The sequence below is a fragment of the Artemia sp. Qi Xiang Cuo genome, chromosome 13 (assembly GCF_049724085.1).
Source record: "Artemia sp. Qi Xiang Cuo chromosome 13, ASM4972408v1, whole genome shotgun sequence".
Classification (NCBI taxonomy): Eukaryota; Metazoa; Arthropoda; class Branchiopoda; order Anostraca; family Artemiidae; genus Artemia; species Artemia sp. Qi Xiang Cuo.
Genome location: NC_142806.1, coordinates 69,013,722 through 69,041,444, shown reverse-complemented (window position 1 = coordinate 69,041,444; position 27,723 = coordinate 69,013,722). Strand labels below are relative to the sequence as shown.

Genomic DNA, 27,723 nt, shown 5'->3' with positions numbered 1-27,723 from the left:
TTCCTGTTAAAAATAAATAACAATCCATAAGTTTATCATCAGCACGTTTAGTCAGCTTCACGTTTAATTTTTCTCAAAAGGTTTAACAACGTTTCTAATCCCGTTTAACAAAATACTACGGTTGTCAAAATACTTTATCTCAAATTCCATCCTTCTCATTAATATCATTTTTATATGGGGTTTTCCAAGGAGAGAAAGAGAGAGGGGGGGGAGAGAGAGAGACAGAGAGACAGAGACAGAGAGAGAGAGAGAGAGAGAGAGAGAGAGAGAGAGAGAGAGATAGAGAGAGAGATAGAGAGATAGAGAGACACAGAGAGAGAGAGATAGAGAGACAGACAGAGAGAGACCGAGAGAGATAGAGAGACACAGAGAGACACAGAGAGAGTGAGATAGAGTGAGTGAGAGTGAGAGAGAGAGTTAGAGAGAGAGAGAGAGAGAGAGTGAGAGATAGAGAGAGAGAGAGTGAGAGAGAGAGAGAGAGAGAGAGAGAGAGAGAGAGAGAGAGAGAGAGAGAGAGAGAGAGAGAGAGAGAGAGAGAGAGAGAGAGAGAGAGAGACTAATAGGCACTTTTTATACTGGACAGGGAACATTTTGAGGGTATTCAGATATAGGACTATCGTGGGTATTGAAAGTGCTTTTTAAACTGGACAGGGTACATTTTGAGGATATTCAGATATAGGACTATTGTGGATTAACAGTAATCTAAAATATTCATCTTTTTCATATAAAATCGTTTCATATCGGGTTTTCAAATGTATCAAATTTTCTCTAGATAATTCAGACATTTGGCTTAATCTAAAAGGAACATACATATTAAGCTTGCTAAACTTTACAGAGTTTAGTCAGAGGGTATTCCAATCGTGAATATATCAATGTAAGACAAACAATAATACAAAAAATCCACCAAATTTCAAAATTTTTCAAAAATTTTCAAAATCCACCAAATTTCAAAAAATTTCTTTTTAAGCGGTAGACGAGATATTATATTTCCTTTAGATAAATTTAATTTTCATCTTAAGCTAAAAGCTTATAAGCTATTAATTATGCTTAAGCTATAAAGTATTAATTATGTTTTTGTATTATATCATATTTTGTATTATATAAAATTATTAATTATGTTTATGTATTATATAAATTATTAAGAAGCATTTTAACATTAATTATAATTATTAATTCTTAAAAAATTATTAATTATGCTTAAGCTATAAATTATGCTTACTAAACTGGACAGGGTACATTCTGAGGATACTCAGCATTTTAGGGGTACAAACAATGCCGTTCAAATTGGCTTTTCCTGTCAATTCTCGGACACTTCCGCTTCCATTATTAGCTCTATCAAGATTATTATTTAAATTCATCACCCAGCTTAGATCCACCAAAGATGCTAAATGTTCACAACAAATTTTATTCACTTCATTTTCATCAATTGGTTGAAGTTGCCCTTGAGCATCAAGGATATACAAATGTTCTAGCTTACTTAAGGGGCAACGTTCAACTGGCACTGGTATCCTACAAGACTCACCACTTTCAATCGCTATGCACTTAGTTTTAGCATACTGTATCTCAATTTCATTTTGAGTCACATTCAATATATCTAGAACCAAGTAAACATGGTCTGGCATTTCACTCGGCATCATATCCCACTTGGTAACCAATATTGATGGTACAATTTCAACTGATATAGATACGTTAGCAGATCTAGTATACCCAGCAGCTAAACCAGGTCCACCAGAATAGTTCAATCGGAGCGCTATACTAACATGTCTTCCACTTTCGGAAGACATTAAGTCAGTTCCTCGTCCCATACGAGAGCTTGAAGATTTAGAACTAGAACCAGATCTATGGGATGATAATGATAATGATGATTCAGCTCTTCGAGATTTCTGTGATCGAAGACCTATAGGTATTGATGCCATTGCACTACCGCTAAGTCTTGAAAATAGAGAGCCGGGACCGGATATAAATGAGGTGTTAGGTACACCTGTTGACACAAGACTTGTGAACTCAGGATCATCAACATGCCTGCCACCAAGACACAAGAAGTCCATATTACCATGTACATAGACAGTCAGACTTGCCGAGCTTTGAGGTTTAATAGGCAATTGGGATTTCAAGTTGCCATCAGACCATGTAAACATAGCTCTGTGTTTGTCAGATTTAGTTAATAATTGCAAATCAACAATATCAACAGGGAATGTACTATTATTAAACAGCATTATATTACATTCACAGGATTCCCCTCCATAAACCACCACAGACATACCCAGACCGTTACTCGATGGAGTATTAACTGGATTGATATTTTTACGAGGATTTTCACCAACTATGTTTAAAACAGGTAGAGATTCTATTACTGTAACAGTATACTTATCTTCAGATATATGAGGGATATTTTTCAACTTGCACTGACTCCTAATGCCCAACAGTTTCGATGAATACCCCGTGAATATCAACTCACCAGACTCACGAGGAATCCCTGTAAGTATAACTTTATGAACTGCAGGCCCAACTGGTAGAGTGACATCTACATTATTGGAATCAAAATCAACGCCATCTACTAATAGCCGCATTTCTGTTACTTTTAACTCGAATGGCATTGGATTGAACATTGATATTAAGACATCACAGACTTCACCAGCAACTAAATTAAAACTCACTTTTGACTTATCTTTATTCCGATTATTTGCACCATTTTGGAAAGCAGCATAGATAAAAGGACCGTTTGGTTTGGTGTCTCCTGCTGTTATTTTTTGAGGCCTTAAATGAATAGGCAAATTCATAACTTTGAAAACTTTCACTAATGGTATGAATAACAGATTCACCGGCGGGACAATAATCCCATTAACCAATACAATAGGTGCTGTAGTACATTCACAATTAGAAGCTAATGCTTCTACCTGTTTGGCTAAATCAGCCAGATTTGACGGGTTCATAACGTCTGCTAAAGCATGTAATAGCAGTGAAGCATGCCTTACAGCAAGCTGGTAATTACCCATCCGCTTTGCTACGCTTATCAGTTCTTGAAGTAGTTGAACTTGAAGTGTGACCCATCCCATTCTGCTCATTGGGGAAAAAATGTTGGGATCGAGCGAGATGCCATACCCTGGTAAAGCCTCATAAAGTAAGTTGTAGCAATTATTCCAATTCGGTTGAGGATTTTGAGAAGCAATGCATTTCATAGCAGCAATCCGTTTGAAAAAAGACGATTTTTTATAGAAGCCGATGCTTTTATACAAGTTGGACAGTGCACACATATGGTGGATTTTTTCATCGTCACTTAGCTGTAAATGTATAAATACCACATTTTGAAGGAATTCAGAAGCTCGCAGATTTTTCTTTTGCTTTATCAAAACTTGGACTGCCTTTATACTAGCTTCAGCTTCTATAGGTCCTGCGTTTCTGAATTTTGTATAATGAACTATCGCTTCATGATACTTATCAATGATTCCTTCAGGTGAGAGACAATATTTAACAGGTTTTCTTTGCTCGCCCACATCAAGATGTGTAGGTAGTGATCGCGTAGTACTGTCAAAACGTTTTGTGCTACCGTTGCAGAATGAAGAGACCCGCTGTAAAACTGGATGTTGTTTCAAGTCTGGGTAGATGAACATCACAGACGCTGAAGCAAGACCTTCCAGTCCCCCAGCAAGCCATAGAAAATCCTTTTCACTCCTCAATATTTCACAAGCCGCATTGTAAAGTTCTAAAGCTTCTAACGGAAGGCCTGCCTGTAATGCAAGATCACCAATATGCTTCTTCCAACGTCCTTTCTTTTTCTGTCTACTTTTTGAATCATTATCAATCCCAACAACATCACGTCTTTCAAAGGGTGCACAAAGCAATATAACACGTTCAATCTTTTCCATAGACTTGTTTACCCGTTTCGACTCCAAGATCCAATATAAGGAATTCACAAATTCAAGTAGATCAGTTTCAATCTCACTACTAAGTTCCAATGAAGGATAGAATAGAAGTCTGGTATTCTGCTGAGATACTGTTGAGTTACTGCCACCATTAGAGCTTGCTATACTTCTTAAACTAAGCTGCGGCGAGCAAACAGATGCATGACCACTTTCTAGGCCAGGATTAATCTCTTGACGGTCCATTTGGTTCACCTCCTCTTTGACTTCTGATTTGACACTAGAAACTTCAGTTGCTGATGAGAGATCTGGAGGTATTTCCAACCTCCTATATGGGGAAATAGCCCCCTCTGGGCTATTGCTCCTACTTCTAGGTCGTAGCTTCTTTTTTATGTCTTGAGGTGACAGGAGCCTTTTCAGCCCACTCGGACTGATTCTAGATTCACGCCCTGATTCCTTCATTGGCCCTCTTGAAAACGGTTCTATACTCTTTAGTGGCGTATCTTTATCAATTCGTCTGTCCAATTCATCATCGTGAAATTCTTCACTTTTGGCTAGAGGAACATAGGAAGTGCCATCTTGATGAAGTCCAAAAAGAACACAACGAGAATCATAAACAGTTGATGAGTATTTTACTTTAAGAGATTCGTGCAGCCGACTCAGTTCGCTAACTTCTTGAGTGGTCGAACACTGACCTGAAAAGAAATAAGGAAGAAGTTATGGAAGGCTAAATTGAGAATCAGTCCTAAAAATTGTGAACTTGCCCATTTAGAATAAACTACAAAGTTTCCGCGAGTTTGGTGCATTTTGTCCCCTGTGCTATCAGCAAAGGATACTCTGGGTTTCTTTCCTGTTCTCTATTATTTTAATATCCGTCTTAAAATCCACCATTCTTATCAGCTGCACGATGGCTATCACCTACTTCTTCTTCTTGTATGGTGACAATTAATCAACGGAATCAAATTCCAGGCCCTGGAGTGGGTCCTGTATTATCAAGCAGAGATCAATCCCATTGCACCATTACAAGACTACCAGTTCACTGTTCACTTATTACAATAAGTTTTTCTATATTATCTGGTATCTTTTAAATAATAAATCTGTGCTAAACCTACAAAAGCCTTTAACTTTTTCGCAGCCTGACAAATGGTCCGCACAGCGCAGGTACCGATCTTCTAATTCTCTGCCTTCAGCCGGGAGTGTAATGCATGGTTGGGAGTAAATTATCCAACACTTCCTGTGCCCCCCCCCCAGATTTCTTTAGGTACCTATTTAGAGATGGGTCGACTCTGGCTGAGCTTGCAAAGTCACATCGCTGACTCCAAACCAAATAACCAGCGACAAAAGGACTCGAACCCCCGTCCTCACGGATAAAGGATTTCAATTCTGGCACCCTAACCACTCGGCTAGGACGGCTAAACACAGATAATCAAATTTTTGGAAATATCCTAGAGCTGTTAAAGGTGAATATTAAAACACAGAGTTTTTCAAGAATTGAACAGCTGCTGTAATAGGAGGGAGACCCCTAACCTTGTCGACCCCTAACGGAGCACTAGATTAAAAATCATTGCTAAGGACTGCAAACGTATTCATTTACAATAGACTAAACACACAACGTGGGTTTTCAAGAGTTTCATGCGCTTTCTTTTCCCGTGTCCCTAACAAAGGTTACCCAAGGTTTCTTTCCAGGGCGTTCTCTATTAATTTACACTTCCTGGGAGAATTAGCCAATCTTGCCTGATGCATGGTAGCTTTTCACATTTTTAGTAATTTTTTTTTATATTGTCTGGAACCTATTCAAATAGGGATTGGTTGCTAAACAAAAGAAATAATTTTTTTGCAAATATACCAGTAGCTTCCAAAGTGAAGATTATTACTTAAGGACCAGACACACAGAGCACTTTCTTCCAGCGTTCTGAGAGCGTACATGCGCAAAGAATAAGCATGCTTTTTCACAAAAAAAGTAGCATATTCTTGTAGGCCTAAAGAGCAAACTTGTAGGCCTAAAGAGCAAAAATCAAAGAGGTAACAGTAGCAAAAAAGCAAATAGGAAAGGATTAAGAGAAAATGGAACTGAAAACATTTCAAAATTGGAAAAAACTTGTACAGAGCAATAAGCAAGAAAGTAACAGCAGGAAAAGGCAAAGAGGGTACAAAGCAAACTTTGGATTCAGAGAAAATGGAACTGAAAACATTTCAAATTTAAAAACAACTTGTAAAGAGCAAACACCAAGGAGGTAACAGCAGGAAAAAAAGCAAAGAGGTAAAAAGCAAGCTTTGGATTCAGAAAAAAATGGAAATGAAAACATTTCAAAATTAGAAACAACTTGTAAAGAGCAAAAAGCAAGGACGTAACAGCAGGAAAAAAAGAAAAGAGGTAAAAAACAAGTTTTGGATTCAGAGAAAATGGAACTGAAAATATTTGAAAATTAGATATAACTTGTAAAGAGAAAAAGCAAGGAGATAAATGCAGGAAAAGCAGGAGGAAAAAAAAGACTTAATATTCAAGAGAAAATTGAATTGAAAACATTTTAAAATTAGAAACAACATATAAGACCAATCCCATAAAATACCCTCAAACAAGTTGAGACCGAACTGATTAACAAAAACAAAAACGAAAATTTATGGGTAATTAACACCATAGGAAGAAATTTTAAAATCCTTTTCAAACAATGCTGAGAAAAACTAAAATTGGTTTAGATTAAAAATGAAAACATGGAGCTGTCATGACAAGCTACACCACCTATACATTATGTCCACCCTAGAAGATAAAAACATCTTATTTTAATAAAATTATTATTGAGGAAATTTATTTAAGAATGTAAAAGCATTTTACTTCAAACTTGCAAAAAATTGCAAAAATTGGAGAAATTTCAGTTCCTTTTTAAGTTTTGTAATTTGTCTGTTGTTTACAGATAGTATTTGTCACTGGTACACATACGGACATTTTTTGCGTGGAAGTTTTCTGGAAGAATTTCCATGAGAAGAAATTTTTTGCACGGAGGGGGGGGGGGTGGCAAGACTTAAACATAAATTTGTCTTTTCCACTCCCCTCAGCACTTCTCAATTAAACTAAAAAATAACACAACTGAAATATGATTTTCAAATTTTGAAAACTATAATATCCGCGAGTGGGGTATTTTCCAGTTGAGGGGTTTCCGTGAGTGGGAGAGGGGATACTTTCTGCGGTGGGAGGGGGGTCATTGCTTAGACCCTTAGACAGTGACAGGGTGAAGGGAACCCCCATTAACACACATAAAAAAGGATAAATAAATCTGGCTTTAAGAGTTTATGACGTCCGATTTTCTTTGTTTTTGTGACAACAAAACAGAGCTTTTTTATTAATCATCTTGACAGTCATTTATATCAAGACTTTAAAAAGCAAACAATTCCAACAAGGTTGAACATGTAAAGATTCTAACTTGTGTTTTACCCAATTTAAGTACTAAGTACGGTGGTTGAGTTGCACGAGGATTCAGTTGCACGGTGGTTCAGTTACTGGGGGGTCCGGGTACACGAGGGTTTAGTTAAATTTGGTTGAGTTGCACGAGGGTCTAGTTAAAAGGGGTTCAGTTGCACGAGGGTTCAGTTACATGAGGGTTCAGTTGCATGGGGGTTGAGTTGCACAGTGGTTCAGTTGCACGGTGGTTCAGTTACAGTGGTTCAGTTGCAATGGAACCGCTGTATTTTAAAGTCGAATTCTAATCAAACACTCGAATTTTGAAGTCGTCTGTTTAAATAAAATCAGGTCAAATCTTCGGTAATTAAGTACCCGTTTACCTATACTGATACGGCTGTTGTTTCTTTTTTGTAAGGAGAGGCAGGCGTGGTGACAGGGTTTCATAGACTAAAATGTTGTCATAATTTCAAATAGTTAGATGCATGTACAGGTTGTTCAATAGTTGAAAAATGTCTGAAATTTTTTTACAGTTATCTGATTGTTTTACAGTTATCTGATCGTTTTGTAGCTAGGAAAAGAGGGAGATACCTCTGAGGGTGCATTCTGATGCAAGGGCGGATCCAGGATTTTTTAAGGGGGGGGGGGGGGCGCAAAATAGGTTGATCCGATAAACTTGTGTTAGGAGCAAGTTTAATTAACGCAAACTTTCGTTAATTAAGTAAATTACACTACTTTAGACTATTTTAGGAGGCGCGCGCCCCCATCGCCCACCCCTGGATCCGCCACTGTTTTGATGCCAAAATATCTCAGCTGTCATTGAGCCTTCAGATAAATACATAATTAGCTCTAAGGGAGAGACGAGAGGAGGATGGAGGTAGAAAGTGTTGATAATTCCCAGGCATTTCTAGTCTTTTTTATAAGCTGAAAGTGATTAGAGACTAACCAACGGCAAGGAATATTTTTCGGGGGGGGGGGGGATTTTACACGGGTAGATATTATCTTTCCGCAGTGTATTTTCCTCACGGGATGTTTTACACGGGGGGGGGGCACCGCCTACATACTGTAATGTTTTTTTTACCACTTTGCTTATTTTGTTGTTTTCATTTTATGGTCTTTTCTACACTCGTAGTTGGTTATCGTTTGGTTTGACAAAGGTTAATTACCTGCGTTGGTGGAGCAGACACAAAAGTTATTTTCTCGTTGTGTTTGAAAACTTTTGGTTTGAATTTTTTTTTTTTCTTAGATGAGTCAAACCTTTCCTAAACGTTGAGTAATAAAAATCTGGGTTGAAAATATCGGAACTTCGAGAATTTAGATAACAAAAAATCGCTTTTTACTGCGCTTTCTTTAAATTAATTAAAAAGGTTATTCCAAAAAAACAATTTTTCAATGAAAAGTAAAGAGCCATATTAAACTAAAGACTAGCATAAATCAATTCCTAAAATAACTAAAACCGAAAAGGATCAGAAATTACTATTACTACAAGAAAAACGAAACCCAAATCGAACAGAAGTTAAAACAAACGATCAGAGAAAACATGGGAGTTTTGAGGAAACAAAAATATGAGGCTATAGAGTTACACGTTGAACCTCTGTTCCAACAAATCTCCATTTAACTCAAGCCTCCTTTAAACCAACCTCATTTAAATCAAATCCTGTGTCACTGAACCTAAGTCAAGGCCTAAAAATACGTTTGAACTAAGGCTGATTAAAAGCTCAAAATCTATTTCTCGCTTCGTTTGCTGTTTCGAACTTGTATTACTCATCAGTGTAACCCCTAAACCCTCTAAATTTAATTAAATTTTCAGGATTGGGCCTATCGCCAAAAGCATGGCCCGATAAACTGTTTATTTTGGTTTTATTGCAAACTATGAACTTTTCAATACGAACTCGGGTAAGGATGTGCCAAGGGGCAAATAAACGCATCAATTTTACAATTACAACCGGTTCCTAAAGCTCTTTCAGTTTCACTTATGAAGTTACGTAAAGGCATTTTGTTGTGTCGGTGTCATTCTGTTGTCTGAATTTGTTATAACTAAACCTCAACGTGGTGGAAATGTTCTAACCTTGAATGGATATGAGTACATTTTCCATAGAAACTTTAAGAATGGCTCCATCTTATGGAGATGTCGCAAGTATGTTGCATATAAACATTCATCAACTATAACAACGAGAAATGAACAAATTGTGACGCAACCACGCGACCACTTACACTCTGGTGAGTGTACACTTGAGAAACTTAAATGAAGATGTAATGTCCAGACTACCAAAAAAAGCTCAACTGAATCAACAATTCGCACGGAGATGCGGAACAAAACATTTGAGCAAAATAAGCCACAGTCGTGCACTTTTTCTATTCCCCAAGAGTTCTCATTGACTCAGGAGAAAATGATGACAAAAGAATTTCGGTTCTGGGAAACAACAATATGGCGAAACTTCTTGAAAGATCGGAATAAATATTCTGTGGCGGAACCTTTAAATGCGTACCACGTGTATTCTTCCCAACTTTACACCATACATGAATAAGTAGGAGATGCTTTCTCTCCTTGTCTATATTCCTTCTAACTAACAAGAAAGAAGAAACCTACAAATTTTAAGCAAGCAGCTCCTCTAACAAATCCGAGTAAAATATTACTGGACTTTGAGGCAGCAGCAAATAATGCATTTAAGCAAGGCTTTCCAAACGCTCAAATATCCGGATGCTTTTTCTATTTTAGCCAGAGCATACAAAGAAAAGTTTGTGCTATTGTTTTATAAAATGAATTTGAAACTGATGTTCACTTTAACATGCTTATGAAATCTTTGTGTGCTATGGCATTCGTTCCAACTGATGACATAGTAAACATATTTGAGTTATTATGTGGGCAGTTTCCGGATCGTGATGACTGCACAGAGCTACTGTCTTATTTTTGACGAAACACACATAAGGGGAGTCCAGATACATGGCCGCAGGACAAGACCTAGATTCCCACCTGAGCTTTGGAATCATACAAACGATGTACTAGTTTGTGAACCAAAAACAATCACTGCTACAGAAGGCTTTCATCATGCTTTAAACGCTATGTTCTCTTGCTACCACCTAGGTGTCGGGAAATATTTGAAGGAATAACAAGTGACATCGGCATTCAAGTATTAATGGCCATCCAAGCACAAAACGGCATAGAAGGTATTAGAGGCAAATACAACGCTTTTGCTGAAAGGTTGTCTATGAAAGCTCAGGGATATTCTAATGAACCTTACAAGCTCAAATATCTTCGGCAAATAACCCAAACTCAGCATTAATTTCATATTAGTGAATGTTTAATATGAAAAATTATGTAAAAAGTTTCACACGAGTGAATAATATAACTAATTCATACCAGTAAACGGAAAAGTAGTTTGTGTCATTAAGTCTGTGTGATTCATACAATAAACACATAACTGAAAATATTGTGCTCCTAATTTATTGTTAAGGAATGTATGCTACAAGCATTACTACTACTACTACCAACTTACTGCAGTGTCAGGCTGCTTAAGGCCAACACGGCTACACATGCTCCTCCTCCATCTCAATCTATGGAGAGCTTCCCTTTTGAAACCGTCCTAAGGAGTTCTTATTTCCCTTAAATATTTCCTTATGACATCTGCCAGCTCCATTAGCTGATAACCTGCTTTTCGTTTGGGGTACTTGTCCATTATTCAGAAAACCCCTAAGTTGATTCAATTTACAGGTAAACAGGTAGAAAAAAGTGAGACGCTTGGGGGATAGATGGGATATATATACTTTGGGCGATATATTTGCATATTAGGGGGGTTGGGAGTTAATATAACGGCGGTGCATGCAAAATATAACCTAACCTAACCAAAATACAAACTCTATATATTAAATATTTAATTAAAACATAACTAGAACGTAGTTTTTTCCTTGAGCCTAAGCTAATTGTCTCCGAATACAGACCGGTTATTGTCTGATCTTGCAGATCCAGGTTCTTGTTGTTTTCTGAATAATGGATAAGAACATCGTTTGGTCCTAGAAGGTTGGCAAACAAGGACAATCTTTGGCAATGCTTCAACCGCAACACGTGTCCTAGCCATCGCATGCTTTCTCTCATTATAGCCCTAGAAAGTGGGACTGAACCACATTTTTGTACAGCTCTAGAACAGCCCTAAAACTTTTAACTTTAAATCGAGTTAGCTCCTTTAAAAGTTTCAATAATATTTCTAGCTATTATAGAGCAGTGCTGTCTATGATATCGCTTATATACCCTTTCGAAAACCTTCATGCAAATAATATTTTTGTTTAATTAAAACATCCGCTAAACTTTTCTTAAAAGTTTCACTTTAATGCTTTTAGCGTTATTAATTACAGTAATCGTAGTAGTAATATTAGTAGCATATACACGGTGCCTTCTGGCTAGTTTGAAGTCCCCCACAACTTATCCTGAAAGGTCTAACTTATTAATGGAAGCCGTTCTTGAGATATTGCTGTGTAACCCTTTTCAGAATGTGCATAATCATAGTCAATTTGATTCAGTTCAATATCCGCCGAAATATACCTTAACAGCTTCACCTTAATACCCTTAGTTTGCGAAGTAGCAGTAGTAGAATTAGTAGCAGTATGCACCTAGCACATTTTATTTTCTTCAACGCACCAAACTGTCCCTAAGACATTGCTGATGCGCCCTTTTGACAACTTGTATACAGATGGCGTGATGTGATTAAGTTCACCTTCCACCCTAAATATTCCCTGAAAATTCCACCTTCATACCGTTTTTTACCGTTAGGTACAGCTATAAAGGTATTCCCAATAATACTATTAGTAGTAACATTAATAGTAATAGTACTAGTAGCAGCAGTAGTATTAACATATTGCCTTTTGGTCAGCTGAAGATTCCTCTCGTCGAGTTCTAGAAGTTTCAACTTAATACAATTAGCTGTTGCTATCCCATTGCCGATATATCCTTTTGATAGCCTATATATTCATGTAGTTCCTTCAATTGGAAATTGAAGGCTCATTTAATTGGAAATAAAAAGTTCCAGTGCATTTTTTCAGAGCTAAAAATGATCAGAGGGCTTACACCCTACCCTCTTTTTTCAGCAAATACATCCGATCTAAATTTTGAGACGGACATTTTATTTAAAACAATTCAAAAGTTAAATAACTATGGGTTCACAACCCTCAACCTCTGGTCCGAGGACTGTAAGTTATACAAGTTGCCTATTGTTAACATATGACGTTTTTTTTTATCAAGAAAAGAGGGCATGTTTGATCCTATAAATAAAAAAAAGAAGCATGCAGCATTAAGGTCAAAGCTTAGGGAAATGTCAAGAATAATGCCAAACACAATCAAAAAGCATTTTTTCCTTTATTGGTTGGGAAAAAGAGATCCAGTCCCCCTCCCATATCCTTTTTAGCTGCAACCTCCTCAAAGACATCTGATCAAAATTCTAGATTCACAAAAGTCAAATATTTTCAACACATATTTTTATTACTTAACGTCCGGAAGGCCCTAATTCATCTGAGAAAAGACAAATAAATCAGCTTTAATGGTTTGTGACATCGGATCTTCTTTTTCTTTTGCAAAAAATAAAACAAAGCTTTTTCATGAATACTTTTGACAGGCGTTTATATCATGACTTTAAAGAACAAAAAATTCCAACAAGGTTGAACATGTAAAAATTCTAACTTGTGTTTTACCCAATGATATTGCCTAATATTTTTAGAATACTGAAAATCTGAGTTCAATGGTTCAGTTGCACGATGGTTCAGTCACACGGTGGTTCAACTGCACTTTGGTTCAGTTGCACGGTGGTTTAGTTACACGGGGGTTCAGTTAAATGGGGTTGAGTTGCACTAGGGTTTAGTTGCACGAGGGTTTAGTTAAATGGGGTTCAGTTGCCCGGTGGTTCAGTTACACGAGGGTTCAGTTGCACGGTGGTTCAGTTACATGCACACCAAATACAGGAGTTTCGGTGTGGACCTTGGCTAAGCGCCTTCTGTGCAAGAAGGTTTTTTAAAAAAAATGGTAGAAAAAAAAAGAATGAATCAGAATACATGACGAGTACATTATTAAAATGAATAATTAAATGAAAACAAAAAACCTACAACAAACAAGAATTAAAATAAATAATCAAGCCAAACTTATAAAGAAAGGTCATTACTATAAATGAATTAAACGAGACAAACCTAAATATTTCACTATTTTGAAAGCTTATGAGCTGATAAAAAACGAAGAAAGTCTGATCTGATTTTTTGCCAGAAAGTGATGAGACAGCATAACATTTTTCGTAATCTGATACTATAAGTTAGAAATTCCTTCTTTTTTTTTCTACGAAAGGAAAACTAAATAAGAAATTTATCGGAAAAACAGTAAAAAAACGTAATGCAAACGTATATGGGCAGAAAATTTAAACTTTGCTGACTTACCTGCAAACATTTAGAACTACCTCCATTTAAAGTCCACAATAAATTTAAAGAAAAAGTAAAAAAACTGTTATACATAGATGATCTTTCTTAAGACTAAACAAAGATCTGCATAATACCATCATTTATTTGCTATTTTTTTAGAGTTAATTCTTTCACCCTCAGTAATTATGAGCTCCGCTCTCCGTTGGAGAGAGGGATATTTATTTTGTAATGGTGATGATTTGCATAGTATAAATCAAATCATTCATTCAAAATCGTCAGCAAGCCCTTTTTTTTATTTTTTTTTTATTACAAATCTCTGGCTATCATTAGCCTCTGAAGGACAGCTAATTTGCCATCTTGGCAAGTTGTTGAGCTAGGTAAACAAAACTTAAGAATTGATACGCAGCCTAAATTAGGACTCGGATATGTATATATTTTCAAGCAGTTATCTTTACCTCTTTGCTTTTCAGGCTTTAAGGATACAGTGGCAACAGCTCTTACTACTACTAACAACTCGCCACAGCACCAAGCCGCCCGAGGCCAACACAGCTATGCACGCTCCCTCCTCCATCCCAATCTATTCAAAGCCTCCCTTTTTACACCCTCCCACGAAGTTCCCATTTCCTTTAAATCTTTCTTTATGACGTCCACCCACCTCAGACGAGGACGACAGCTCTTAATAAAAAAAAAAAAAAAAAAAAAAAAAAAAAAAAAAAAAAAAACTTAATCAATTTCAGGTCCAAGTATGATTCTCTTGGACATGATCTTAGGCATAAGAACTCCCTGCATTTGACATGGATTCTAACTTAACCATGAAGCTGCGCACAACCTAATTCCATAGATACTAGAAATAAAAGATCCCAGAACTTAATACATATTTGCCTCTAGATACAGAGTTAACAAACTGACAATAGTAGGTTCCAGGCAGAATTTCTCAAATTTTCAATGAAGAATTCCCCTTAATTACCCCCTTCTTCCTGTACAAGTATATCTATACTGTATATAAAAGGTATTGAAAACTAAAACCAAGCTTCCAAGAAATTTAAGCTTTCGAGGGTTTGATATGGTTTAATGACTAACAAAGTAGCGGTTTTAGGCTTCATAATATGGGGGGGGGGCAATGGTTACTACAGGCTATGAATCCCCTGTTTTTACGTTATATACATAACAGTATATAATAATAGGAATTTTATGTCGGATAAGAAACTATTTGAAACTGGTTGAAGCACCATTTTTGAAATCTATAAGTTTTAGTAGCCCCCATTTAAACTGGGGCGACAGCTGCCCATTCTACCCAGGGCTAGAGCCGTCACTAGACTAACATCTCTAATAAAAAAAATTATTAAGCATTTTTAATGTTTTCAAGTATGAGAATGATGTTTGAAATAATTGTTAAGACCAAACTGGCCAATAACACTACATAAGAAAAGTCTGTAATAGCCTAAATAAAGAATAACAGGATAAGGTCAATAATAAGAGAATAAAGGGATTAATTTCCAGCTTCCTGACATTCTTCCATGTTGTAATCGAACGACCATAACTCTAACCGATGTATGTATAGATAAATACTTAGAAAGAAAGAAAAGTTATTGTTATAAAGTTATATGTTATAAAGTTATATTGTTATAAAAGTTATTTTCCATAGATTAGGTATTTTTTTTACTTTGTGCTCCGATTTTGTGTGCTTTATGATTTTTTGTTGTTGGTGATTTACTTATTTTGTACAAATTTCTGTAGTATATTACCCAGGGCCTTTGAAATACACTTATCTACCTAGACAAATATTAGTTATTCTGTTTACCAACACAAATTAGTCCCAGAACTCTTCTGTGCGTCTGAAAATCGCCCCAGTCATTATTCTCGACAGGATATGACTTGACATATCTAAACCTAATACATCTTTGAATCCCCTGAGAATCGCTCAATGGTATTTCATTCAGCTTTGATATTCTTTCATAGGCTCTATTATAGGCTTTTGTAGACAATCTAGTTCCAATATGCTTGACCAGAATGAGCAGAGACGCATGATCTACTGCAGTCTGCTGATAATCAGGGTGGGACATGACAGCGTCTATGCTTGGTGCTGAAAGGATAGCACTCACCTAAAAGATGATTAGATATATGTTAATTAAGTATTTATATGTTAAATATAATAATTACTAATTAGGTAAAATTCTAGATAAGAAAATGTTTTCTATCTTGGCAAATAATTGCATTAAGAGAATGAAGGTTTCAGAAGCTAATTCAGAGCTTAAGTTATGCCCTGGGAAGTTGTTTTCAAGCTCATATAGCTACTCCTTCCCTATTTCTAATACTTTTTATTTCAAAACTCAAGGTTTAGGAAACACAACTTCAATTATTTAAATATAACTTTAAGTTATATTATTGTTGATTTTCAAACTTAAGACACAGATTTTCAAATTCTGTAATGATACTCAATACACTTTCATTGGGCCTTGTGCAAAAAAAAAAAAAACAAGGATATCTATCCCTCCAGAAATACGAAAAAATGTGATCTTCTAAACTAAAATACGTCACAGAAATAAGCAAATGAAATCATAGCCCCATTTACAACATGGAGGTATAGTACACTAGTCTTCATTTTTCTCTTTGGTTTATCTATAGGCATGGTGTTGCCATTAAAGTTCTTAGCAACAATATGGTGTAAAGGCATGGAAATATCAATATTAACTAATACAATATTACTTCCTCTTATGTGGAAATATGATTTTCTGTGAAATTTAATATGGAATCCATTACATTAAAAAAGATAAAAAACAACATCTGAAACCTCAGAATAAGCTTAAGAATAAAAAAACAAAATCTCAAAACTAACTAAAAGGTAAAGAATACAGAATTGGGCTTTACAGTTCCTACTGTTGGTGCTGATCTCTGTTGCATGGCCCTTCAGCCAGCAAGTGCAATAGGGAGTGGGGTGGGGGCCAGTCATCCTGCTCTTTTGCACCCCCTTCCCGTTTAACTTACCCAGATGTCTCCAGATATCTATTTAGAGTTGAGTCAACTTTGGCTAAACGTACAGAGTCACGCCACTGACCCCCATTCCAAACCAAACCAGCAACACCAGGACTCGAACCCCTACCCTCTACCCTCATGGACAAAAGCATTCAAGTCTAGCATGCTAACCACTCAACTAGGACATATTAGGTAGTCAAGCAATTCCATATTTTGTCAATAACATCTTTAGGGTAGTTTTTCATGCAAAATTTCTATCAAGACTGAATCCCTTTTCTCTTTTTTTGAGGGGGGGGAGCTCCAATTCCTATTTCTAAAATTATGCAAGTTTTCAAGTGCTATTACCTTTTGATGAACAACTTTAAAATTAATACATTTTCCGTGCTTAGAGCCGACATTATAGATTTTATTTTTGCATATTTTTTAAACAAAATGTTGTATTAACAGTTTTTATTTCTATTGACAAGTATTGCTAGTCACAAAAAGTTTGTTATTAAGAACTGTTTGACCTAAAGCTCTTGTAAAAAAGACGAAGGCTACTGCTTCTTCCTTTAATCCTCATTTTTAAGTTAAGTTTCATTCTCTTATGGCTACTTCAAGATGATCATCATCCCCCAAATAAGCACACCCCTCTAAATATTTATTAGGAGGAGGTAGGGTCTAAAATGTCAAAAAAGAAATATAGGATCACCCTTTCTACTATCTTCAAGGTAAGATCCTCAATAACCTAAAGCTTTTTTATAGGGAAGCCTCCCATGGATGCCTCCTCAGCAAGAAGAAGACACTAAAGTATGTATATAAAGAAGAAAATGAGAAGGTAAACTTTTCGCAGTTCATATTATTGACTTACGAATCAAGTAAACATACCACTTGATCCCCTTTTTAGGCTCTTTCCAAATATAATAATCACTTTTGTTGGAAATGAACTTTACCGCCACCCCTATATATACCAATTCAGGTTATATATTTGCATATTAGGGGGTGGGATGGGGGTAAAGATCAAACTTACCTCTCATTTACATCAGAAATAAAATTCACCCCCCCCCCCCATAATGCGCAAATATATTCCCTGAATTGGTATATATAGGGGAAATGATTATTATATTTGGAAAGAGCATAAAAAAAGGCATCGAGTGGTATGTATTCGTAAGTCAATAATATGAACTGCGAAAAATTTACCAATGGGAAATATTCGAATTGAGAAAATGAGAAATATAAAATGAAATATAAATATCATTAAAAACAAAGCTCGTCCCCTTACAAAGATGTCCCCTTGCCTCTTGATCACTTGTGCTGGTAAGCATAAGAATGCAACCTTTTGATACACAGAAACAAAATTAGCAATAAGAGGAGAGCCATCACCCTGCAGCGCCCATTTTACAGGTTTAGTCAAGAAATATCCCCAAGAACGAATGGAGCTCCTCCCCAGACATACTTATGTATTTATTGAAGGCTCACAGAATTAGGAAATTTAGGCACAAACATGCACTTTTTAAGGCTTCAGTACAAATTACTCAACTAACTACTTATTTTGTATTAACAACGTACATCTTTATGAACAAATACCCCCTCTGTAGCATTATTGCTTCTGAAACTAGGAAGTTTCCTGATGCTCAAATACACTTCAATAATTCTGTCTCATTATGTATCTCAAAATTCTCATCCAATAGCCTTTTTGATCTCTTTGGGGCAAAATTGGTATTTTGCACACAAAATGACAGAAACACTGCTTTATTGTTATACAATCTGTTTTGCTACTTAAAAAGGTCACTAAAATTGTTTATTTCCATTCAAATGAACCTTTATCAAATTTTCATGAATCATTGGATTGAAATACATACCCTTAGAAAATAAAACAAACCAACAAGTAGGCTACATATGTATCCACAATCTTTCCTTTAAAAAAAAAAAAAAAAAAAAAAAAAAAAAAAAAGCAGTGCTTCCGCGCAAAAATGGCAGTTTCTGAGCGATCCTCTGTTGTTTTTTTTTTTTGCTGCAAGTTTATACATCCTAACATCATGAAAAATATTTTTAATATGCATCATAATTATTTTCTACCAATACACTGAAAAACGCATCTGTTATTTTGAATTGAAACAATGCAAATATCTGAGATACTAATCATATTTATCAGAAGGCACTCATTAGTTTATGACAATGGAGATGAGGACTATTCAAAGAAACACTTAATCCTCAAGGCCTGGAGGAGTTTTCCAGGGAAATGAGCATAAAAGACTTATATTAAGTGGGTACAGCTAGCTTAGACTAATAAAGGCTTGCCTTTTAGATATTCTTCAATGACTTCTGCAACTTGATCTAGTCTATTTCTATTCCTATGTGCCATCCTAGCCAGGTGGTTAGCACTCCAGACTTGAAATCCTAAGGTCAGGGGATCAAGTCCTGGTGATGGCGGTTATTTGGTTTGGTTTGGGAGTCAATAGTTTGACTCTGTAAGCTCAGCCAGAGTCGACTTAGATCTAAATGGGATACCTGTGTAATGCAGACCATTAATCAGCATGCGAAAAAGTTAAGTTTAATCCTATGCCTAAGCTGTTTAAACATCTCAAACTAAATTTGCACTTCAACAAGATGTTACAAACACATTGTTCTATGGTTAAAACAATATGTTTCTGTGTGAACATTTTTGCAATTGTCCAGCATCCATTTTCTATGATCTGTTTTTCACTAAGAAAAATCACCTCAGTGTAAACCAAGGTTCAGTGTTTTTGACAACCTGAGTCTAATAGAGTAAGTTTCCTCAAGATTGCTTGTCATTTAGAGGATGTTTTTCCTCTAACAATCAGGCAAATTTTCAAAGGCTTGTAACTCTACAATGGTAGAGCAAATTTTAAATATTGAACAAATTTTAAATATTTTGACTCACCATAAAATAAAAACTTGGTAAGTCAAGTTGGTAAAATAAGATAAAATTGGTAAAAAAAGGTACCCCCGAGGAAATAGAGGGTAAAATTTGTGGTTTAGAGTTACCCTGTAGCTACAAGACCAGTTGAGCATTTCTTTTTAAGCATAACTTACAGCTTATTTTGAAATTTTTTAATGATTCTAATTTTCCTGGGCTTAAAAAAGGTAATGCCCCTTCATTTAGATTTTCATCAATATAATTAACTATCTAGTTTATCCCTTTGGTAATCTTGTGCCTAGGATAATACCTCAGCAAATAGACAGTTCCTGATTTCAGACATCAATTTTGTAAAAAAAAAATAAAAAAAAATAATAATAATAAAAAAAAAAAATCAAATTTAACATTATTTGGGAGTAAAATCATATTAGTAACTTTTTCTATATTTATACCTACAAAATGTTACTCTAACAGTCTTACATATTGAAATAGACGTAATCAGCCACAATCCTCATATAATATACATATTATTTTTCATTTATTTTCAAAAGTACCAAATACAAGTAAAAATGAAGTTTGTTGACAGCATTTTGATGACTTTGATTAACTAAGAACTGGATCACAAAAGCAGAACATTCAGTCACTTTCATAGTCATTAAGACTGTCTTCAACAAGATTTGCTTGCAAATCTAGCTCCTCTCCTTCAGTCTTATATTCTGATTCAGGTGACCATGTCTGTTCTGAAGCCCCCCCTCCCCGAAACGAAAGTTTGGATACGGCACTGAGGATTATATATCAATTTCTACCTCCACCCTCCCATTGTCTCTTTCTTAGAGCTGATTCTTTATCAATCTGAAGATTCTTAGAAAAAAAAACTGCTGAAACACAAAGGCTGTTAAACTAGAATAAGAATTTCTTTTAGACACTGTAGTCAGTAACAACTCATTTGGTAGCAATTGGTTAAAAAGAAGGCTAAATCTTACAAGAGGGCACTGGAGCTTTTGATGTTTAACTGACTGATCCCTCTCCGAAACTCATTCGACCACCCCTTCCACATGAAGTGCCTCTGAGAAAAAATAAATGAACAAATATTAATACACTGAACCCTTATGCTTTGTTATGGCAATGCAATATGAGAGTAAGAATTTCTATTTGCCTCCTAATGAAAATCCAGAATTATCCAAGGAGAAAATAGGGGGGGATTTTCCACGGGGCAGGGGGTATTTTTTTGGGGGGGGGGGTTAACACTGCATCCTGGGGAAAAAACGGCATGAATGCAAGATTTCTCTAACATGTGAAGTATAAAATGAAAATAAGGATACTGATTCTATTTTGGCCTTCTGCATTGTTTAAAAGCCGGATCATGTAGTTCTTTTTGATGAGGTAACTTTGATATTTGAAGCAAATGGCTTCCCACATTCTCATAGGATTAGGAAGACAATTAAAATATAAAAAAAAACTTATATAGAGACCTTGCTTTAAATAGAGATACTGGAGATATTCCTATAGGCCCAATTTACAATAACTTAAGGTTTATGATCACTATGCATGTTTTTGACCGTTTTTAAATAAACCGCGTACCGTCTTCAATTTTCGACTAATGATGACAATTTTGGTACTATTCTATAGCTGAGACTTAGATTTATGAATTCACCGAGTTATATTTTTGAAATATGATTCAAATTTTTTTTTGACAGAAAAATGCTTTTTAAAAACAGAGAACTTTAGGCCTTTAAAACCAGAGAACACAGCAATACACAAGACAAAATTGTATACAATCTTTTTTCTGCCAGCCTCTTTAAGCTTTTGTGCTATGAAAATTGCAAGATATGTTGTAAAATATGTAAGATACCAGTAGTAAAATACCGATAAAATATGTAAATTAAATGAAATAGGTAAAATACCAATTTTATGGTTGTCTGTAAAATTATGCTAAAATATCCAATTTTACCATGGCCAATTTTATCAGTTACTAAATTATTTTTATGTATACATTGTTATTAAAACTCCTACTCTTAGAGTTTTGGCTACTATTAGAATGAGTCATTTCTTGCTTGCAGATTATTACCAAGAACTGTTTGAATGTTTATGCAAGTGGTGTGTAGGAGTTCAAATTTACAGTTCATAACCTGACCTGTATTACCATAATGTCAAAACCTAAACGCATTACCTTTCAGCAAGTTGTTTTGCTCACTAATATCAAACTGATTTTGAATATCTGTAACTTGGTGTTTAAGGTCACTATTACAATTGACATAATCTTGAGATGAGATTGAGGTCAAGAATATCTGTAGAACTCAGATTTTATGTAATTCTTGATTTCTGTCATCATTAGCCTTTGAATTCTTTGGAAGTTTGACTTTTCATAACTTTATTTTTAAAACAATAAAAAATTTTAGCGTATAGAGCGAGGCGCTGAAGAGGGGACATTCCTTTTCATATACGGAATAATTTCGGTTCATTTAAATTTTAATGTTGTCCCTTACTTTCAGTTAAAAAAAAAAAAAAAAAAACTTTTTTTTTTATCTAATCATCCTACAAGATTAAGGACATAAACTTATGCCAAATACACTCTGCTAACAATCCTATACAATAAATGTGTTCTTCAAATTAAGTCTACAGAGAAAGACCTTGTCAATAGCTCTTAACCTTTATAATAAACATAAAATTAACAATAAAAAAGTATTGAAATTTTTTGTCAAAATTTCAAATAATAAAACAATAACAAACAATAAAACAGTAAGAAAGTATTGACATTTTTTGTCAAAATTTCAAATAAAATTCTGGTGTCTCCCAGACAATAAAACAATAAAAACAATAATAAACAAACAATAAAACAATAAAAAAGTATTGACATTTTTTGTCAAAATTTCAAATAAAATTCTGGTGTCTCCCAGACAGTACAAGGAAAATTTATTCATAATTAATGTTAAAGCTGGCCATGCATAATGCATTTAATATCAGACTGCTAGAAAAAACCAAAGAAGATTCCTTTGTGAAGTTTTCTATTTATGAAGGCGTAATACCAGTATGGCAACACAACCCTAGATCAGTTTCACTTTTATTAATTGTACCCAGCAATCCTTTGATGCTGACAAATGTCTGATCTTGACTCCAGTTGGTTGTTTTTAGAAGAAGTTCTGGTACTTGTATGATAGATGCCCTACCACTCAAGTTGTTCATTCATTGATGGATTATGGAACAGGTTTTTCCCTTACTTTCTTTCAGCTTAGCATGAGACAAGACAAAGAGAAGTGACAGAATAGATGGAAAACATATAATTTGGGATATATATATTTGCACACTGGGGGGGAGGGTAAATTATTTGGACATTGTAAAGTTAGAAATAATTCTTACTACATAATATGTAGAATAATTGCACCTAACACATTAGGCACCCCCTAAGTCCCTACCCCCTTAATTTGCAAATATATAGCCCAAATTTGTTTCTAAAGTATTACATTTTTATCTTACTTTTGTATGTTTCATTAGGATTGAGCATCAGAGAAACATATTAGAAGAACATTAGGTAGGATGTATATCATACATGTACCAAAGTTATCTTCCATGAGCCAAAGAATGTTAAGCTGTGCCCAGAGATCCTGTATTCTAATCCTTTTCTATTATTGGGTTAATGGGATATATTGACCCATGCTAGGACTTTGTCCCATAGCTAAATCTAAAAATGAGAGAATGCACACCAGACAAAAATTGCTAACCTGTTTTTTCCAAATGTCAAATTATAAAATTCTCAAAATTTCACCTAGTGGTATGATTTTTTAGACCAACCTAACATCATTTTGATGAAATTCCATAAAAATTTGTAATTTTTGAACAGACCAATTTTCTTTGGACAAACTGAAGAATTTTCAGAAAATCCAGAAAATATTTAGGGAGACAAAATCAGGGCTGTAGAGTCACAGTATTAGTTAATTTGTGCTGAATAGAGTTGAAGTGACAGAAATAATGTTATTGTTGAATTTATGGAAACACATTAAGCCTGGAGTCAAACCAAATACTCTTAAATTCTACTAAAAGGTGGCAATAATAAACATAATTAATAATGTTGGCTAATTAAACTGTATATGATTTTTTTTGCACCATAGTACTAGACTACTACAACAGAAATGATTTATTCAACTATTTGTATCACTATTGAGAAATATACTTTTAGTATTTGCAAATAAATAACACATAATATGCAGAAGGATAGAAACATGCTTAATAGAGTGACAGAGATACCTATTTTACACTCTACATCAGTTCTGGCAATCAAAAATGTAAAATTTATAAGATACATATTAGTTATTAACAAGATTATTAAAATTATATTTAGAAAATAATCTAAATAAACTATGTAATTTTTGGATTTTGAATACCTTTACTAGTTAAACAAGTTAAGATTGTCATTTAGGTATAATAGAAATATATTTGTTTAAAAATCCTGCTGTTGCCAACAGTTATACAGTTGCTAACACTCCTAGAGATGTACACTAATTGGTTTTTCGGATATTGAAGTCATGTGAGACTTGTTTAAAACTGAAGTCACCAATGCACCTAGAACAACTCTTGGCTTGCAAGTTCAGGTCAAAAAGCCATAGCTGTCACAGGAGGCGGTGGATGTCATTGCAATCTAAAGGTGGGCCAGACAGTAGGGGGATATGAAGAACTATTGACATCCCAATGGCATCAGAAATAAGCTGATACATAGAGATCTCAAGTCATTCACTGACGCCAAAGCTAATGAGCCACAAGGAGCTGCCACAAGGAAAAACGTTGGAGCAGTTTACAAACACTTGCGTGGTCTCACTGGCTTGTATGCTTAACCAACAGAAAACGTACTATCTGCAGACAGGGTGCTCCTTGAAGACATAGTATCCAACCTTTCAAGGTTGAATGAACACTTCTCTTCTGTCTTAAATACATCCTCTCTCTCCACTTGTAGCAAATCCTGCAACCTGTGATCCATAATGGCCTCATTAATATTGGCATTAAACCATTCTCCATGGTAGAAATCCAGAATGCAGTGAAGAAATCAAAAAACCGCAAAGCTCTTGGCATCTGCGGAATCTCTGCAGAGCTGTCTAAGAACAGCAGCAGCACTACCCTGCTATGACTCCAAAGGCTATTCGATGCAATATGGGATTCAGAGATCTTCCTAAAAGACTAGCGTACAGGAGTGATTCTACCACTGTGGAAGAGGAAAGGTCCCAGTAAGTAGTGCAAGAACTTTAGGGGGATAACCCTCCTCTCAGCACCAGGCAAGCTCTTATCTGTGGTTTTGTTGCAGCAATGTTTTATGCAACTATGACAAAGTTGCAGAGTAGAACTGGCAGGTTTTACGCCTGGCCAAGCAACAACAGAGCAAATATTCTCCATAAGACAAAACATCAAGCAGGCAAACAAGTTCTGTCAGCAGGCTTTCACTACTTATGTTGATGTTAAGGCAGCATTTGACTCTACTGATTGGGAATTTATATGGAATATCCTTTCTAATACTGGCCTTTAGTCAAAATATGTTCACCTACTCAGGACTATGCATCAAGAGATCTGAGTGCAAGTGAATGGTAGATGCAGCATGTTCCTTCAAGTAAGAATGGGAGTCACACAAATTTGTGCAGTTGCCCCTGAGCTATTTAACTGTATTATTGATCATGTTATTACTTGCACAACCTGGAAGTTGAGTTTTGGACTCAAATATAGAGAAAGAGTTGTCATTGACTATGAATTTGCTGATGACATTAACACTAATCACCAGCTCCAAGTCCCAGCTACTCAAGGTTCTGAACATGCTTGTGTAAGAAGCTGTAAGGACCAGACTATCCATTAACTGGAAGAAGATGAAAGTCATGGTAGTGCAGCCTATGTGTGATGCCAACAATCCTAATTACTTTGTTGCTAGGAACCAAATAGAAGTGGTTGACCATTTCATTTATCTTGGTTCTATCATATGATTGGATGGCTGCATCAACTATGAATTTGTTACCCATGCAGCAAAGACCTCTGCTTTATTTGGTAGACTGAGCCATGTTTGGAAGAAGCCAATTATCAAAAACACAGCTGAAACTTGACCTATAACTGCAGCTATCCAGCCCAGTCTCAACACTTCAATCTAAGTGGCTTTGGACAATTCAGGAAATCCAATGGATAGACTTTGTCAGCAATGACTCCATACAGAGCAAGACTTCCCACTTACCCTTGCCACACCAGGTTGCCCAGCAGACACTTCACTGGTTTGGACAGCTTATGTGACTTTCTGCCAAAACTCTGGCTTGGATTCTTTACAAGTTTAAACCAGTCAGTAGGCCTAGTGACTGGAAGCATATGAGAGGAAGACTCAAGTTCCAGTGGAATGACAGTCTCAGGAAATTCCAAGACTAGGCTGGATTTTTACTGCCTAAGGCAGAGGCCCTTGCTGCTGACCACCCCTTGTGGAGAAGGCTGACAATGTTCTCAATACTACCCCAGCATGAGCATTAAGTCCAGTAGTCATAGTCTCCAGTTATGTATATACTAAATCTCCAGGATGAGACACATTTGTAGTAAACTGAAATCTCTAGAAAACTATTAACTGATATTTTGAACATTATCAGCAAAAATCTTCATTGTTCACATCTGAGTAAAAGAATCCTACTAATTCTTGGAAAAACACAGATCTTGAAATTGCATTATGTTGGCCAGTGGCATCATTTGCAAGGGTGAGGGGACCAGCCAGGTCTAGAGATCTGATTTTAGGAGGACCAAAACACTGGTCTATTTTTATACTGTAGTCCACAAGTCCTGTTTTCAAATGGAGAAACCTGATAAAGAATGTTGACCAAGCTTCATTGACAACCAAGTACAGAATTTGGGGTTCAGCTGGTCAGATTGCAGTGCACAATGTAATGATGAAACCACTGTCACAAAGCATTTCTCTCTAATATTATGGAAATGAGAAGTGGAGTGCCTCAAGGCACATTCCTGGGCCCAACTTTATTCAATATTGCCATTAATGATGCACCTACTAACATAAAAAATAAAATAAGCCTTTACATAGGTGATCCAAAAGTTGTTGGTTCACTTGAAAGTTCAGAAAAAATTGAAACCATTCAAGTAGATTTGAACTCATTTACTTGCTGGGCAAAGACTTGGAAGCTAGAGTTCAATTTCCAAATATGCCAAGTAATCTACTTCAGTAAAAAAAAAAAAAAAAAAAAAAAAACTCAAGATACCAGTATCCAATTGAGTCAGTGGACAAAACAGAACAACCTATATTCAGTAGTCCTACCAAACGTGACCAGGATCTATTAGTTGGTGAAGAGTTAAAGTTTAGTTTACATGCCCAGACTGTCATTGCAAAGGCTAGTCAGACTTTTGGTCAGAAGCTTTCATTAGTTGTTCCCCCTCAATTCTTTCAGTTTTTTTTAATGGTTTAATTTAGCATAAGCTAGAGTTTGGTATGTACATTACCAACAAAACTAATAAATCAGATCATAAAACTCTAGAAGCAGTTCAGAGGTGTACAACCAATGGCATTAAAGCTTTCTATGACATCCCTTACCCTCCTGGCTTGAAAAATAGAATTTACTGATGCTGGCTTATTGCTGAAAGAGAGATGATATGATAATAACATTCAAGGTTCTCAACCACAAAGAAACTTATCACAAACATCTTTAAACTGGATATTTCCCCAAGAACAAGAGGACATGATCAAAAACTTTTCAAGAAGCATGCCAAATCAAGATTGTTTATCATATTCTTTTCTGATTGGGTGGTGAGTCTAAAAATCCATTAGACCAGGATACAATCTTATCTGCCAGTATTGAGTCATTCATCAGTTGACAAGGAATTGTGCAACAAGCCCTGGTGATTTGTTTGGGACTCACCTGAACACTCAGCCCATTATCTTCACTGTCCAGCAACTACATGATAATCCTATTGCTAGCAAGTGTGATTTAAAGTAACTGCAAATAGCAACATGTGCTACCCACTTAAATGTTAAGAAAACCCCTGGCATAACTGTTGTTCAGTTTGGAATACCACTTGATACAAGATGGGCATACTGGTATAAATGCATGAACAAAGTACTGAATAGATCAAACTGTAGTATGATTATATTATCAATTAATGAGATGTCTAATTATAGAGAATTAGCATCTCAAGCCATGGACTTACATTTATACCCCATTTAGCAGAAAAAAATATTTGTGCCACAAACTTTTTCTGAGTGCATTTAAGCAGTAAGCCTAGTTTCTTTTTACAGCTAC

The 27,723-nt window shown here is 35.6% G+C and overlaps 1 protein-coding gene across 2 annotated transcripts in view; it reads right to left on the bottom strand.

Annotated features, from left to right (window-relative positions):
- brun (trafficking protein particle complex subunit brun) overlaps positions 1-27,723 on the bottom strand; it is a 51,539-nt gene that overhangs the window by 20,839 nt on the left and 2,977 nt on the right. For both annotated transcript variants that reach the window (XR_016142771.1, XM_089099504.1), the window contains exons 2-3: positions 15,446-15,746; positions 1,220-4,555 (exon numbers count right to left, since the gene is read on the bottom strand). Coding sequence is in view for 1 of the 2 variants with exons in the window: in XM_089099504.1 (XP_088955630.1) it covers positions 1,220-4,555; positions 15,446-15,746 (3,637 nt within the window). In the remaining variant the exon portion in view is untranslated. The remainder of the gene's footprint in view (positions 1-1,219; positions 4,556-15,445; positions 15,747-27,723) is intronic.